Consider the following 15,608-nt stretch of genomic DNA (forward strand, 5'->3'; position numbering starts at 1 on the left):
CTGAGACAAAACAGCCTGAGAGGCTGGCAGGCAAGAAGAAACCTGTGTGATCTTGCCTGCACCCAGCATCTTGTTTAAAGTGTGCCACTAGGAGTGCTACATGTGCACCACTACCATGCCCGTTCAATGCCTGCCTTGCTGTGGGATCTCAGGTGTGCTAAAGCAGCATATAAAGCAGCCAAGAGCCTAGTTTAAACAAGACTCTAGGTATGTGAAAGACGATACAGAGTCTTATTCCTCTACAGTGAGTCTGGCAGCAACAACACCAACAGCTTGCATTCTCTCAGTGAATCCCTCTCTGACTACATTTTGTGGGGTTTCTAACAGAAAATTATGCCAGTTAAACTACTTCGGCTATAGATGCAGCCTCATGTTTTCTTAGCTCATGATATTATTGTGTAGTGTGGTCTAGCAGTTACAGTGTCAGACAAGGACCTGGGACTAAGGGCCAAACTACAAGTGATGCCTGACACTAGTTGGACACTTGTCAGCTTCCCTCAAGTTTTGATGGGAAATGTAGGCATCCTGGTCTTGCAGCTTGGCTCTCCGACTGCTTCCAATGGACTTTTCAACTGTCACTTGTCCAACATTCCGCCAAGCTACCTACATTTCCCATCAAAACCTGAGGGAAGCTGACAAGTGTCCAACTAGTGTCAGGCATCACTTGTAGTTTGGCCCTCAGAATCCCCGCTTTGCCATGGAAGCTTGCCGGGTGACCTTGAGCCAGTCACACACTCTCAATCAAACCTACCTAAGGGACTGCCTCTCCCTGTATGTACCCCAGAGAGCGCTTAGATAAGCAGGAAAACATCTACTGGTGGTCCTGGGCCCCAGGGAGGCACGACTGGCCTCGATCAGGACCAAGGTGTTTTTGGTCCTGGCCCCAACCTAGTGGAACTGTCTGTCGGAACATACTTGGGCCCACCAAGAACTGGCGTCCTTTCGGCGGGCCTGCAAGACAGAGATGTTCCACCAGGCATATGGCTGAGGCCAGCACTTAGATCTACTGAATTTGCCTCCCTGCGGGTCTCCTATCAGCAGGGGGGCCATATGACCACTTGCCCCTCATGTATGATTAGTGATTTGGAACATCAATCTCGTATCTCCACCCTGTCTCCTCCTTCTATGGGTTGTGGGGAAGGACGAATGGAATCCTGTCCTGGGACATTAGAAGTTAGATCGTAGAGCTTGTTTCATGCCGCTGAATTTAGATTGCGAACTTTGTGATTTTATTGTAACTTATTTGTATTTATTTGTATGTTGTAATCCGCCCTGAGTCCGTTTGCCGGGAGCACGGGCTATAAATTTAATAAAGAACAGCAACAACAACAATAATACCTGACAGGGTTATTGTGAGGATGAAATTGCCCGTGCCATTTGCCTGCCCCGCAGGACAAGGGGCGGCTGGCTTGCCGCGCGCCCCTTGTTCTATGGGGCAGGCAAAAGGCAGCACGGGTGGCTGGGAGGCCGCCCGCGCCATTCACCTGCCCCACAGGACAAGGGGTGCGCAGCAAGCCGGCCGCCACTTGTCCTTCGGGGCAGGTGAATGGCGCAGGCGGCCTCCCAGCCATCCACGCTGCCACCGCCAGCTCTGCAGCACACCAGGACAGCCAGCTTGCTGCGGGGTGGCACGCGCCACCTCCGTGATGATGTCACGGAGCAACGTCATCACGCAGCGCCAGGAACACACGCCTGCTATGCGCTCGCACGCGAGTGGCCAGACTTCAGTTGCCCTGGGTGCTGGCAACCGTAGATCCAGCCCTGCTCAAAGTAGCTTACATCAGTCTCCTATTCTCCATTTTATCCTCACAGTAACTCTGGGAAGTAGGTTAGGGAGAGCGTTTCGCTGGAGTTATCACACAACTGAGGAACTGTGAAATGTTACATCTGTTGTTTTTCTGGGTCACTCCATGGACATTGATGAGATGTGCGATTTTACCATATATTTAGGTGGAGCAATTTTAAAGATCATAACAGTCAGTGAGGATCCACATATCCACATCCGCAGTTTCGCACAATGCCAATGCCACAAAGAATTAGATCTGGGGTAATTTTTGGTTCATTATGAATGTGATCATTTTATTTAGATCCTGAAGATCCATAAGGATCAGTACATTGGACCCATGTTTCATGGCTTTGGTGGTGACACAAAGTGGTGGATCCAATGTTCGTGGTGCAGTCTGTGGCCGTAGCCCTGGCCTGGATAGCCCAGATGAGCCTGATCTTGTCAGATCTCAGAAGCTAAGCAGGGTCAGCCTTGGTTAGTAACTGGATAGGAAACCTCCAACGAAGACCAGGGTTGCAGAGGCAGGCAATGGCAAACCACCTAGAACAGGAAGATCAAATAGCAGAAGAGCAAGCTGGTTTTAGGGAAGGTAGAAACACCACAGATCTAAATAAAATGATCATATAAATGCCATAAATGCATCATCCAGGCCCATACAGGCGTTTAAGTCACCACCTAAAAGAATCAGGGCACCTGGGTGTTCTAGGATCAGAGCTCTTACATGATTTTCTAGAGCGATCCAGTTCTCTTCGATTTCCACTTTTTTTACCAGTAGGGGGTAGACACACATTTATGATCAATATATCCCTGTGGCACAGAGTGGTAAGCTGCAGTACTGCAGCCCAAGGTCTGCTCTCTCCTGGTGGAAGCCGGGATCAAGATTGACTAAGCCATCCTTCTGAGGTCGGTAAAATGAGTACCCAGTTTTCTGGGGGTAAAGTGTAGATGACTGGGGAAGGCAAACCACCCCGTAAACAAAAAGCCTGCCAAGAAAACATCCCCTCATGGGTCAGTAATGACTCGGTCCTTGCACATGGGACTACCTTTACCTATCAGGCCTAATAATAACAAATGCGTAGGACAAATCATGGAGCTCAGCTTTAGGCGTCTGCCTTGGTTGCCATCGTGCCATCCAAACCTGGTTGGTGGGAGATTTGTGTGGTTCAGGCTGTGGCTATGGACAAGGTGAGTTTTGGGTGAACCGATTCAAAAATATAGAGGATCCATGAGGATCTATGCTTTTGAACCATGTTTTTGTGGTGTCGTACGGCACCAGCAAGTGGTGGGTGGGTGATTTTTGTGGTTCAATCTGTGGCTACAGACATGTTATGGGATTGTATGGTGAGTTTTGGGTGAACCCATGTAAAAATCCAGAGGATCCATGCTTTCAAACCAAGTTTTTGTGCTGTGGTGGCACCATGAAGTGGGGGACGCATGATTGTTTTGGTGCTCCCTATAGAGAGAGTAAGACAAGATCAACAATATGATCGTGTTTTTATTCATATGAATTCATGAAGATCCGTGTCTTGGATTTGTTTTTGTGCTGTAGCGGCACCACTTATTTTTTGATGCCTGTTTTGTATCTATTAGTCTGTGGACCTGACTGTGATATGTGGTTTGATGTTACCTTTGTGGGGGTTCTGGTAAAAAAATTACAGTATCCATAATTCTGGTTTTACTTTCTTCCCGAAAAGAGACCCAATGGAACCGGAGGGGGCGAAAAACATCCCTATTTATAGAAACGGTTACTCAAGTCTCTTACCAAGGCAATCCTAAACAGAGATTGGTAACTCTTTTTTGGATTGCACCGTGCGTGCCTCGGACACTCTTTGTCGCGGAAAGGCGGTCTACAATCTCGGGCGCTTTTAAAAAAGAAAGCCTATTTTGTGGGTTTCCTTTAGGGAGAAGCAGTTCGGACTTGGGCCTCCCGCGAGTCGGGGAGCGGCAGGAAGCCGCCTCCCGCCTCTCTTCCCGGCGGGCGGCGAGCATCCAGCCAAGCCGAGCCGAGGCCCGCCTTTCGCTCCTCCCTCGCTCGCTTCCGACCAACATGGCTGCAGCCGCCGCCTCTGCGCCTGTGAAGGTAAGGGCTTCCGCGAACGCCGCGGGGAACGGAGTGCCGCCCTGCCCGCGCCCGGCCTTTGCGTCCCCGCCTCGGGGCGCCCCTTTCCCCGGGGAGAGGCGGGGAGGCGCTCGGCCCGGGCCCCGCTGGGAGCTGCCCTTGGGGAGCGGCGCGCGCCCGGGCCCGGAGCACGAGGGCAGGGCGCTCGCGTGCGGCACACGGGCTCCGCGCCAGCCCCGCTGCGCCGTTGCTGCCGCCTGGTGTTTAAACCCCCTCCGCCTGACGCTGCGAGATTTTGCAGTTGCTTTTATAAGAAGGGGGGTCGGTGGGCGGGAATGGCCACTAGCCGCGCTGCCCGGCCTTGCCTGCGTTTTGTGCTCACGGGCTCGGGCACTAGCGATTGCGCATCTTCCCGCCACGCCACCAAGCTCGCTTCTGAAACGGAGCCCCAAACATGGCACGAATCAACCTTTGTCTTCAATCCTTCTTTGGGCTGCTGGATTTTCTGTCCCCCACCCCCTTTATTGCTACAGTGTCTTGCAAACCCAGCACAAAGGGCCCATACGCCAGGCCACACACAGAGGGATTAATCCGGAGTTATTACCAGGGTCTAATGGCAATTAAAACGGGTGCGTGTACAGTAAATAAGCTTTCAGACACGCTCCTCTCCTTCCCTTGGTACCCCTTTTGCAGGGCGGCCCTGCATAGGCTGACTGCCAGTCTTAAACCCATTAAAACCCTACATAGGATTGCATTCTTAGGCTTCATGTCTGACAACATTTTCATAGGAGTAAGCCCCTTTAAATAAAACTGACCTGTTTTTGAATTGCTCTCTTAATCCAAGCTGGGAATGTAGAAGCTGAACAGGAGTAACCAATCAGTTTTATGGAATATTTAGTATGAATCCTGTACTGTTCATGGATGTACCTGGGGGATTTAGTTGGTTCTCCTTCCAATACATGGCATCTTCCATCGGAATGCATAGCTCTGATTTCTGCTTTGCATTTACAGAACAAAGGCATAGCGCTAGCAACAGGCGGGTTTCTCCACGTTGACATGGGTTTTTAAAGGCTGTGGAACGGAAATGCAATTAAAGATCATTCCATTCTGAGCCCTGTTAGGAGAGAGATGCTATAAATTCTCCGTTAAATTTGTTGAGCCAGATTACAGTTAAACGCAAAGTTACAACAAAGTAGATTTTTTTTAAAAAAACGAATTGATCATAAAAACACCAGGCGCTAGATCTAACACTTTAAACTTAAAAATCAACAGATGGCCTGAGAACAGGAAATAAAACCAAAAGGAATGGCCGAAGCCTCTCAAGAAAATAAACCAGGAGCTCCAGTGTATTCCCAGCATAAGCTTTGGTGGTTCAGAGAGCTCACTTCTTCATATGCAAAGTGAGTTCTGGCTCACAAAAGCAGATGCCAAAATTAACGTTGTTAGTCTTTAAGATGCCACTGCTGCTCTGTGCTGCTGCTACAGACTAACATGGCTGTCCATCTGGAATTATCCTAATAAAATGTTATCTTAATAGCAGCAGGGCGGCTGAAGTCCAAGCAGCGGTGAGCTGCCGTGAGGACCCAAATCCCTTGCTCTATTGTGCTTCCCCCATCAAAGGAAGTGGAGGGGACTTCACACGCTTCCCCTGCTTTCCAGCCCTCTCCTAGTGGCTCTTGGGCCAAGGCTTCCTTGGCTCCCAGCCCTGGTCTCTCATAAGGGCCTGTGAAGGGAAGACAGGGAAAGATTTACTTCTGTAAATGCCTCCTGATCTCAATGGACAGGGGTCCAACCCTTTGGACTTCTATTTGATGACAGAGTAGTGGGTTGAACTTGTTTTCTTTGTGTTTTAGACCTGTGCATTTCAATGGTGCTTGGCATCAGGTTCTGCCTTGGAGCCTTTCAGGTTCTGCCTTGGAGCCTTTCTTACATGCAGCGTTCACAAGTGAAAAGCAAAGCTGCCAAAGAAACAGTAAACCAGTTCTGATTAGATTATACAATGCCCGCTTGCTTGGTTTATGTAACTCTGCAGCCATTTAATGTTCGGTGCGTAATGATTTTACCTTGCCATATCGGAGACCTTGGTAAAGGATTTCTGATACAGAGCAGAGTACAAAACACGCAGTAAGCAACAGCAGCCGTCTAGATTGTATTGCAGTTGCGGCAGTGAAGTCTCTGGCATTGATTGGCTAAACTTGTGTGCTGTTACAGAATGTCATCAGCATTTGTCTGTTCAGTGAACAGCACTGTGGCCGCCTTTGGATACCATGCCAGACTTCTATTTCTCTCTGATGCAAAGCACCGTTGAAGACTTCCTGCTTTGGGAAGTCTTGAATCGAGCTCCCATTTGCTGTGATATCTGAATGCATGTACTTAAAGGTAAAAAGGTAAAGGTGTGCAAGCACTGAGTCATTCCTGACCCATGGGGAGACGTCGCATCACAACATTTTCTTGGCAGACTTTTTGTTACGGGGTGGTTTGCCATTGCCTTCCCCAGTCATCTACACTTTACCGCCAGGAAACTGGGTACTCATTTTACCGACCTCAGAAGGATGGAAGGCTGAGTCAACCTTGAGCCGGCTAACTGAACCCGGCTTCCGCCAGGATCGAACGCAGGTCATGAGCAGAGCTTGGGCTGCAGTACTGCCACTTACCACTCTGTGCCACGGGGCTCTTACCTAGCATGTACCTAGGCAATCCCAGTTTTCTGAGAAGGACTCAAGCTTCAGTTTGCTCAGGGACTTGCATTTGGACATTGGGGCAAACAGGAGCGTGAGTCAAGGCTTCCAAAACCAGGAAGTCTTCCAACAGTGCAAGTGAGGGAAGGGGGGGGGGACAAGAAAGAGCAGACGCCATTATGCTTCCATGCCCATCATAGGCAGGCTAGTTGTGACATCTTAAGGCAGCCTGTATTTCTGTGTTAATTTCACTTCCTGATCAGTTAGAGTGAAGGTGTCCATGGGAAAGACCCAGAATAGGCAATGAAAAGAGAAAAAAGCTTGAGGGGGAAGGCAGATTTGAAAAAAAATAGTCCAGAGGAGAGACAAAGGTGCTCCAAAAAATCCTAAGAGTGTGTGTGGGTGGGTGGGTGGGGGGTGGGTGTTCTGCTGTGGAAGAAAGGAAAGAATCAGGGCGGGAGGGGGGCTAGGCTAAAAGAAATGAAATAAAGTAGACAGTGGTCTGAAACAGGGAGCTGAGGAAAGATTGGCTTGGGGGGCACACCTTCAGTTGAATGAAGGAGAAACTTAGCAGAAAATAGGTAAAACCACACATGGGATATGGGAGAGGAGCGCCATCTGCCGTTAACAGGAAGGAAGCCAATAGACGAGATGACATTTGAGTGCAGGGCACTTATTGCTAAGGGTCAGATAGAGTCCAAGCTTTGACTTTGACACACAGTATATAGAATGGGAATTCTGCCTTGATATCTGTAGTTACCATAGATGGTGGCCTGGCAGCCCTCAAGTTGTGTGGGTCAAGATGAGTATAAATTTCAGAAACCGATCTGAACTATCGAACCTGTTCATGGGCTGAAGGCTTCTAATTAACCTGTATCTGCATTGCTTTTTGCTTGATGTAACATCATAGAAAGCAGAAGTTAACTGAAACTGGAGTGGGCTGAAGGGCAAGTTCACAAATGGGGCTTAGAAGATGTACAGGTGGGGGGCCTGCAAAGAACTTGCAGGAGAGACCATCCCATGCCCCCCAGCCTTTGCTTCCACCCCTTCTCTTCTCTCCCTTATTCTCCCTCCCCCATTGCCTGTGGTCACACTCTCTTTGTCCCCCACCGCATCACTGTTTCTTCCTCTCCCACGCCTGCTGTCATTCTTTATCTCCCCCCACCAGTGCTTAGTGTCACATGCACTCTCACTTTCTCTGTCCCCCAATCCCCCAACCCATCAACCCTCTGGTGAGGCAGGCTGCATCAGTGGTGGTTCTGTGTAAGTTCCTTTGGGGAGGTTAACCCCACTCCATTTTTTGTTAAGCTTTTCGGGTTGGGGTGTTGGTTTTTTTTTTGCAAACCTGAGAGTTCCCCTAAATTTGCAGAAAAATCTCCCATCTCACCATTTGTTGTCAATCCACAGATTTAAGTATCCACAGATGAGGCCAGATTGAGAATTAGATATATTGATTTGGTTTCTTAAATAATGTCTGCAATGCAAATGTAAAGCCTACATTGGTCAGCAGAGGCCTGCACAGCCTTTGTTGAGGGCAGCCCAGCAGCCACGCTGAAAATGACCACAAGGGTCTTGGAGTATGCCTCCAGTTATTTTTTATTTATTTCAAATTTGTATTCCGCCCTCCCCGCAAGCGGGCTCAGGGCGGATAACAACATATTAAAATACAATTAAAATACAGTTTAAAAATTTATATTTATTAAAAACAACACATTTAAAACAAGATGGTGTACAGCCTTCACAGGGAGGGTTTTATACAGTCCTTTTTTCCAGGCCGGCGGAGGCCCAGCCTCAGCCGTTTGTGGCTGCTTCAGACTGCCAAAATAGTGTGCCAAACTTGGCTGCTGGGCTGTGTTCATCTTGATAGAGGAAACCTTTATCAGGCCTACTGTAGTAGGAGGGACAGAGTGGGATGGATAGTGGATTCAGTGAACAAAGATGCTTCATAGTTCACTTTCTGTGAGGGAAAGACAAGTTGTCACTTTGGCTGGGTTTAAAATACCACATGAGCCCTGGGTCTAGAAGTAGTTTTGAGCAGTGGACTGAAAACATGAAAGCAGAAACAGCTTTCCTATGACTGTTCTTACTGGTGTGAATGAAGAGGGTACTTTTCAAAACTGCATATGATTGTCACTTCTCTTCCCAAGCGTTAAAGAGATATTGTAGAGATGGGAAAGGCACTGAATTGAAATTAGGAGGGGCTAAAAATTTAAGCTTTTCAGTTTAAAGAGAGGATGAATAAGGAGGCTAGAGACCTATTAAATTATGCATGGGGTGGAGAACATGGATAGAGAGAACTTGTTTCTTTCCCCTTCCATACTAGTAGAACTCAGGGATACTCACAGTGCCATCATAAGCATTGAAGTCAGTAGGCCTAGAAGGGTGTAACTCTGTTTAGGATTGAACTGACAGCTGTTTGTGTGTGGTAGATTCAGGATAGCTAAAAAGAAAGCTCTTTACACAATTAATTTGTGAAACCCACTGCCCCATTAGTAATTAACAAGCGGCCTTAAAAGAGGCTAGATAAATCTGTAGAGGATAGGTCTATTCGTCTTGATGAATAAATAGAACCTCCATGTTCCAAGGCAGTATGAATGCCAGTGCTGGAGGCTCATAGCAGGGCAAGGTTTTGTTCCACACTTACCCTTCCAGAGACATCTGGTTGGCCACTGTGGGGGAAAATGCTGCAGTAGATGGGCCATTAATCTGATCCAGAATGGTTCTTCTTACATTCTTGCATAATCCTACACAGTATTAGGGTCCCGTAAGGCCATTGACTTCTTTGGGCTTAATTGTCCATAACGCTGTCTTGGATTGTGGCCACTGCTTACAAGTTAAAATGTATAAAACTCTCAGTCTATACATTTTTGTTCTCTACCTTTTCCACTATTGGCATCCTTTTTCCGTACTGCATAGGACGTATGCAGCATCAGTTGCTGCTTCAGCAATAAAAAGGATTCAGCTGCAAGGCAGAAAACAACATGTTTGTAACTGAGGACAGCCACACTCAAAAGTCCAAGTCAACGGCTTTTATCCTGATGCAGAACACCTAGTAATGAATAACTACTAATGGCAAAAAAATAACCGGAATCACTGCCCTTGGGATATTCCTGGAAGTGGGCAGGAGAGCAGTGAGCAGTGGGATTTTCTGCTGAGTAAGGAGGGCCAGAATGGGCCTGAGAGGCCTGGACCAAAAAGCTCAGTTTAGGACTATATGAAAGAGAGCCAACATGGTGCCATGGTTAGGCTCCTTCCACTCCGAGCTTTTCCCTCAAGCAGACAGAGAGATGACTCTGCTTTTTTGGGAAGCGCCCACATGACATCCTGCCCAGTCCAGGTACAAACTCAAGTAGCTCACATATTTTCCCCTGGTGATCTGAATTAAAGAAAAACCTCTTTAAATCTGTCTTATCAGAGGGACTGCAGGTCCACGTGGTCTCTCTGCCTGCAGCTAAGCCAGAGAGGAATGCGGAGCTAAACTCTGGCTTTAAAATGGTGAAGCTATGCTACGCGTTTCCTCCCTGCTCCTTTTTAAAGACAGAGCCACCATTTAGCTTTATATGGCTCAGTGGAAAAGGGGTGGGGGTGGGGGTTGTCAGGCCATGGGGGGTGGGCTTGGTGTAATGGAGCTGCAACACAACAGAGGGAAAGGGGGAGGTCAGGGCGGTGACAGCCAGTCAGGAACAGGGCACACTGGTGCTGTTTCCATGCGCTTCCATGTTGCTTGCTGCTGTTTTCACAGCAGTGGTTCCTCTTCCTAAGACAAACCTTGACACATTTTCTTTGTCTCTGGGGCTTGTTGAGCCATAATCTAAGAAGTCAGTCCTGAGTTCAAATGTTACTTTTGAACTCACCGGGTAGCCTTAGTTAACCCCACTCACCATTTCAGCTCCTGACTTACTTTTCAGTGATGATGTAAGGATTTCAGCAAAAAACAACAACAAAAAAACCCCCTTCACTTTAAAAAAATTATTTGGATTCATTATACTTTAGGAAAGAAAACATTCGGATTAACGTTGTAAGGGCCTTTAGATGACCTGGATTCAATTTGGGGCTGTCCATGTATGAATAGTTGCATTTGTACTTCTTAATCAGAATGGCATCTAGAGTACGTGGCATGAACCTTTTGAGGGATAATATTCAGGCAACCACAGCATTCTTTCAGTCTCCGTTAGTACTTCTGTGAGCACAGAGGAAATATGAAATCAGGTTCTTAAATCTTCACATCGCACCAACGAATATGGTCGCTTGCTTGCACTGCTGAACTTGTGCCACAAGATGGCAGCAAATAAATAAAAAAGACCTGTTTCCTGTAAACAATTGAGTTGGCGCACTTCCATGATATAACAATTTCTAACAGCACATTTGGCAGAAAACGAGGACCACACGCTCTTTGCTTATTGAAGGAGAGATTCCAATTATAAGCTAATGTAGTGGAGAATGATGCGGTTGAAAGTGAGATGCAGGAAATACCATGAAAATTAGTACTTCTGGTGTGGAAGATGGGAATAAAGTGCTGTAAAGCTGTTGCCGTTTATTGAGAATATTTTGTCAACATTTGTTGGAAAGTGTTTTGCAAATGGTGGGCACGCCATTTTGAAAGACGTCTCGCCTACTATTCTTGACCTGCCCATAGAACATACACCTGAGGAATGCAGTGAAGTCTGTTTAGATGGAGAATAGGAGGGGCCAGGGGCATGTGTAAACAGACTGCACCAGGCTGAGTAGATCCTAGAAGCTTTTGCAATTTGCAGGGATTCTGTATTGGACAAATCAAAATGGAGGGTGTTCCCTCAAGGTAGAAGTGGTTACGTGTGGTGGTTAAGAGCAGCAGGACTCTAATCTGGAGAATCGGGTTTGATTCCCTACCCCTCCGCTTGAAGCCAGCTGGGTGACCTTGAGTCATTCACAGCTCTCTCAGAGCTCTTTCAGCCCCATCCACCTCACAGGGTGATTGTTGTGAAGATAATAATAACAAACTTGGTAAACTACTCTGAGTGGGCATTAAGTTGTCCCAAAGGGTGGTATAAAAATCGAATGCTATTATCATTCTATCAATTTTGACTATTCAAGGCAAATGGCCTTCGCTAGCAAAGCTAGGAGGTGATCTCTGCTCTTTCTTGATTAAATTTGCATTGTATGTATTTTGATTTGCCTAGTACTCCCTGCATTTCATGACACCCCTGATTCAGATGGTTTATTCCACCCCCACCCACCCACCCCCAAATCTCGTAAATGTCTGCCAGTGAGGAGGCTCTACATTAGAGCCGACTTTATCAAATGCTGTCCACAATAGCTTATGCGGCAAACAAACCCAAATCCAATCCTGGTCTTTGAGATGCCACCAAACTCTTGTTTATAACAGGCTAACTTGGATGTATATATTTTTCATGTTACTTGAGATCTTCCATTAAGAGAGAAAAAGCTTCTAAGAGTGTCAGTGACTGCAGTGGCTGGTGGGCCAGTCTAGAGCAGAGGGGTGGAACGCGGGCCGAGCCAGTTTCCTCTGTTTTTCGTGCTTGCTTGCTGCGGTCAGCTGAATTGGAAAGCCCCAGACTGGTGCACTGTCCAGGGAGGGAGATGGCAGGAACTCAGTGGGTGGTATCGTTTGTGTGTTCCTCCTCGATTTCCCTCTCTCAAGCCAGCTGTGAGAGAGGTAGCTAGGGCTAAGAACTGCATTTTGTCCTGTGATAAAGTTCTGGCATGGGAATGGATAATGATGTTTCTTATAGCAGGAACTGCATTCCCCGGATGTAATAACAAGACTAAAAATTGCTGCTGAGCTATCCTTCTCACAAGCAATCAGGCTCCGTTATCAGTGCATTCAGTGCATTTCACATGCTGAAATACATGGTGCTCAAGCATAGCATTATATACATATACATTATAAACATACCTGCGGCATATATATTCTTTTTTTAAAGTGTGTGATACTATTTTATTACTGATTTTTTAATGTACAATATATACCTCCTTCTTAATGAAACTTAAGATTCAAGCTACACGTGACGCAGTTCACGTGAAGTGTGCTTGATTGGCCCTGCAAGTTTAGCTGGGAAGTGTAGTTGGAGACTTCCTTCTTCCCATAGCAGCTGCAGTGGCGGCAAAGCTTCAGCTGCCCTTTATATGCATGGTGCCTGCACGTGGCCTGACTGGAGCAGGGCAGTAGTGGCAGGAGCGCAGTAGCACCTTCTGGACGGGTGGCGGTGAGGGAGAAGCAGTGGAGGGCGCCGTGTGTCCCTCCTCCCGCAGCCCGATGGAGCTGCGTAGGGCTGAAGCACAGTTGCTGGGTGCCTCTTGATACAAGAGTGGAGCGCAGCACTGTGCTCGCCCTGCTCCATCCTTGCCATGCTGCTGCTCTGCCTGCTCCACAGCGTGCGAGCCCTGGCTCCTGCAAGTAAGGAGGGCAGGAAGGAAGAAGCAGCCCCGCTGCCGCAGCCTGGCCACCAGCTGGCCAGACCTCCGTGCCATGGCTCAACCTCTTCATGGAGCCTCCCAGCGCCCGGGAGCAGGCAGGGGAGAGGAGAGGAACCGAGCGGCTGGAGTTTCACCACCGCCGCAGTTGCTATGGGAAGGAGTGTCCGACTCCACTTCCCAAGTAAACTTGCATGGACCCACCACATGAACTGCGTTACTTGTAGCTTGACTCTTAAGAAGACTTAAAAAAAAAAAAAACCTCCACCTTGACTAAAATGACATACGGTTGCCAGGAGGTGGATAAAATTGCTTTTGGAGGCCAGTTAGCCTTCTCTGTCTTTTAGGCTGATGCTGTTAAAGCTAGTATAACTGCACTGGCGGCTGGGAATGAGTCAGAGTCCTATTTCTGGTTATTTTTGATTCTTTGCAAGCCTGACCTTTGGACTTGACATGAGGCATGTGTTTTTTTTGGTCATATAAGAAATTGTCTGGTTCTAAGAACTGGCCAATGAGAGTAGGGTTGTCTCCTTGAATTGGCAAAGCCTACCGTAGCTGTTCCCAGTCCTGTGGTTAAGAGCGGCAGGACTCTAATCTGGAAAGCCAGGTTTGATTCCTCAGTCCTCTGCTTGAAACCAGCTGGATGACCTTGGGTCAGTGACAGCTTTTTTAGAGCTCTCTCAGCCCCATGTGCCTCACTGGATGATTGTTGTAAGGATAATAATAACACTGACTTGTTAACCATTCTGAGTGTGGCACTAACCTGTCCTGAAGAGCAATCTATAAATCAAATGTTGTTGTTATTAATTCACTGAGCTTCAGGCCATGTATTATTATTATTTATAACCTGTTCTTCCCACAAGTGGGCTCAGAATGGGTAACATCAATGAATAAAAATCACCTTAAATTACATCAAATATAAATAATTAAATATAAAACATTAAATCACAGTAAAATACTTTAAAACATAAGAATCAGAGCAAGAAGGCAGCAGCTGTACACAGCAGCCCATATACCAACCTCAAACCTGATACATCCCTTGGGGTGGGAGATGGTACACACGTTAGGTGAGTTGGCAGACAGTCGGGAGGAGGGGGCTGCATTCCTCGCTCAACAGGAGACTGGCAAAAAGGAGCTTGCCCATGCCCCAGCCTCAACCATACGTACAAACAATGTGCTCTGCCACTGACCTGTGGACCCCTCTTTATTATTTATTATTAGTTGATCTCCCCCACCTACAGTCTTCATTGGAGCCAAAATACTAAGAAAAATACATTATTCATATATCATTTGTAGCTAGGGGTGTGCAAGCCAAAAATTTTCGGCTAAAGCAGAAAGCAGAAAGCCGAAAGAGGATTCTCTTTCATATAAGCCGAAAGCCGAAACGGCCAGCCGTTTCGGCTTTCAGCTTACTTTCAGCTTTAGGCTTTTTCAATGGGAAAATGCCTCCGGCGTCTTCCCGGACGTCTGGGGGAGGCATTTTCCCACCGAATCAGCCCATACTTGGTGGGAACCTTCCGCTAACCCCTCTCTACAAACCCCCCAAGTTTCAGACCGATTGGACTTTGGGGGGCCATGTTATGGCCCCCCAAAGCAGGTCCCCCTATCCTCCCATAAGAAAGCGAAGGAGCAGCATATTGTTAGCATGCTGCTGCTCATCTTCTTCATTATTTCCTATGGGGAAAAATGAAGAAGCAGGCTTCCTTTGCCAGGGGTGGCATTTTGCATGCAAAATGCCCCCTTACCCTCAGGGGCCCTTCTCCCACCCTTCCTCCCACCCCCCACCAAGGCTCAGCCTGCTCCCACTTGGGGGGGCCATTTCATGGCCTCCCCAAGTAGGTGCTCTGCTCTCATCTCTACCACTGACAGCTGGGGGAGGCTTGTCTTGCCAGGGGTGGCATTTTGCATGCAAAATGCCCCCCAGCCATCAGGGGCCCTTCTCCCACCCCTCTTCCCACCCCCACCAAGGCTCAGCCTGCTCCCACTTGGGGGGGGCCATTTCATGGCCTCCCCAAGTAGGTGCTCTCATCTCTACCACTGACAGCTGGGGGAGGCTTGTCTTGCCAGGGGTGGCATTTTGCATGCAAAATGCCCCCCAACCCTCTGGGACCCTTCTCCCACCCTTCCTCCCACCCCCCACCAAGGCTCAGACTGCTCCCACTTGGGGGGGCATTTCATGGCCTCCCCAAGTAGGTCCTCTCAGCCCCTAAAGTCCACCCCTTACAGCCCCACACAAACCCAATTCCCCCCAGCTGCCACACACAGACCCAAATCCCCACATTAGCCCCTCACAGACCCAAATCCACCCCCACCTGCCCCACACCCATAACCCCAGGAACAGGCTGGCAAAGGCCAGCCCTCTCCCTTTGTTCCCTATGCTGGGAACTTCTAAACTCTCTTTCCCTGGGCAATTCTGCACAGCCCAGGGGTGCCACAATGGTGGGCACACTTCTGAGTGCCAGCTGGTCCCTGTGAAAGAGCACCTGAACCACAGACACCCTCCCTCAAATTCCCCCACCACCTACAGAGATGGCTGGCCAGCCAGCCCCATTGTTCCCTATGATGGGAACCAACTGCACAACAAAGAATAAAACAAGAACAACACAAAATAAAGTTTTTAAAAAATTATTTTCTCCCTTCCAAAGTACAAGTAGGCAAAGCATTATGACAC

The 15,608-nt window shown here is 48.0% G+C and overlaps 1 protein-coding gene across 1 annotated transcript in view; it reads left to right on the forward strand.

Annotated features, from left to right (window-relative positions):
- Nucleotides 1–3,819: 3,819 nt before the first annotated feature.
- The window catches only part of MTAP (methylthioadenosine phosphorylase), a 32,026-nt gene continuing 20,237 nt past the window's right edge, over nucleotides 3,820–15,608 (forward strand). Inside the window, exon 1 of the mRNA XM_054987289.1 lies at nucleotides 3,820–3,866. Coding sequence (XP_054843264.1) covers nucleotides 3,834–3,866 — 33 coding nt within the window. The 5' untranslated portion in view covers nucleotides 3,820–3,833. The remainder of the gene's footprint in view (nucleotides 3,867–15,608) is intronic.

This window comes from Eublepharis macularius, chromosome 8 (assembly GCF_028583425.1).
Source record: "Eublepharis macularius isolate TG4126 chromosome 8, MPM_Emac_v1.0, whole genome shotgun sequence".
Classification (NCBI taxonomy): Eukaryota; Metazoa; Chordata; class Lepidosauria; order Squamata; family Eublepharidae; genus Eublepharis; species Eublepharis macularius.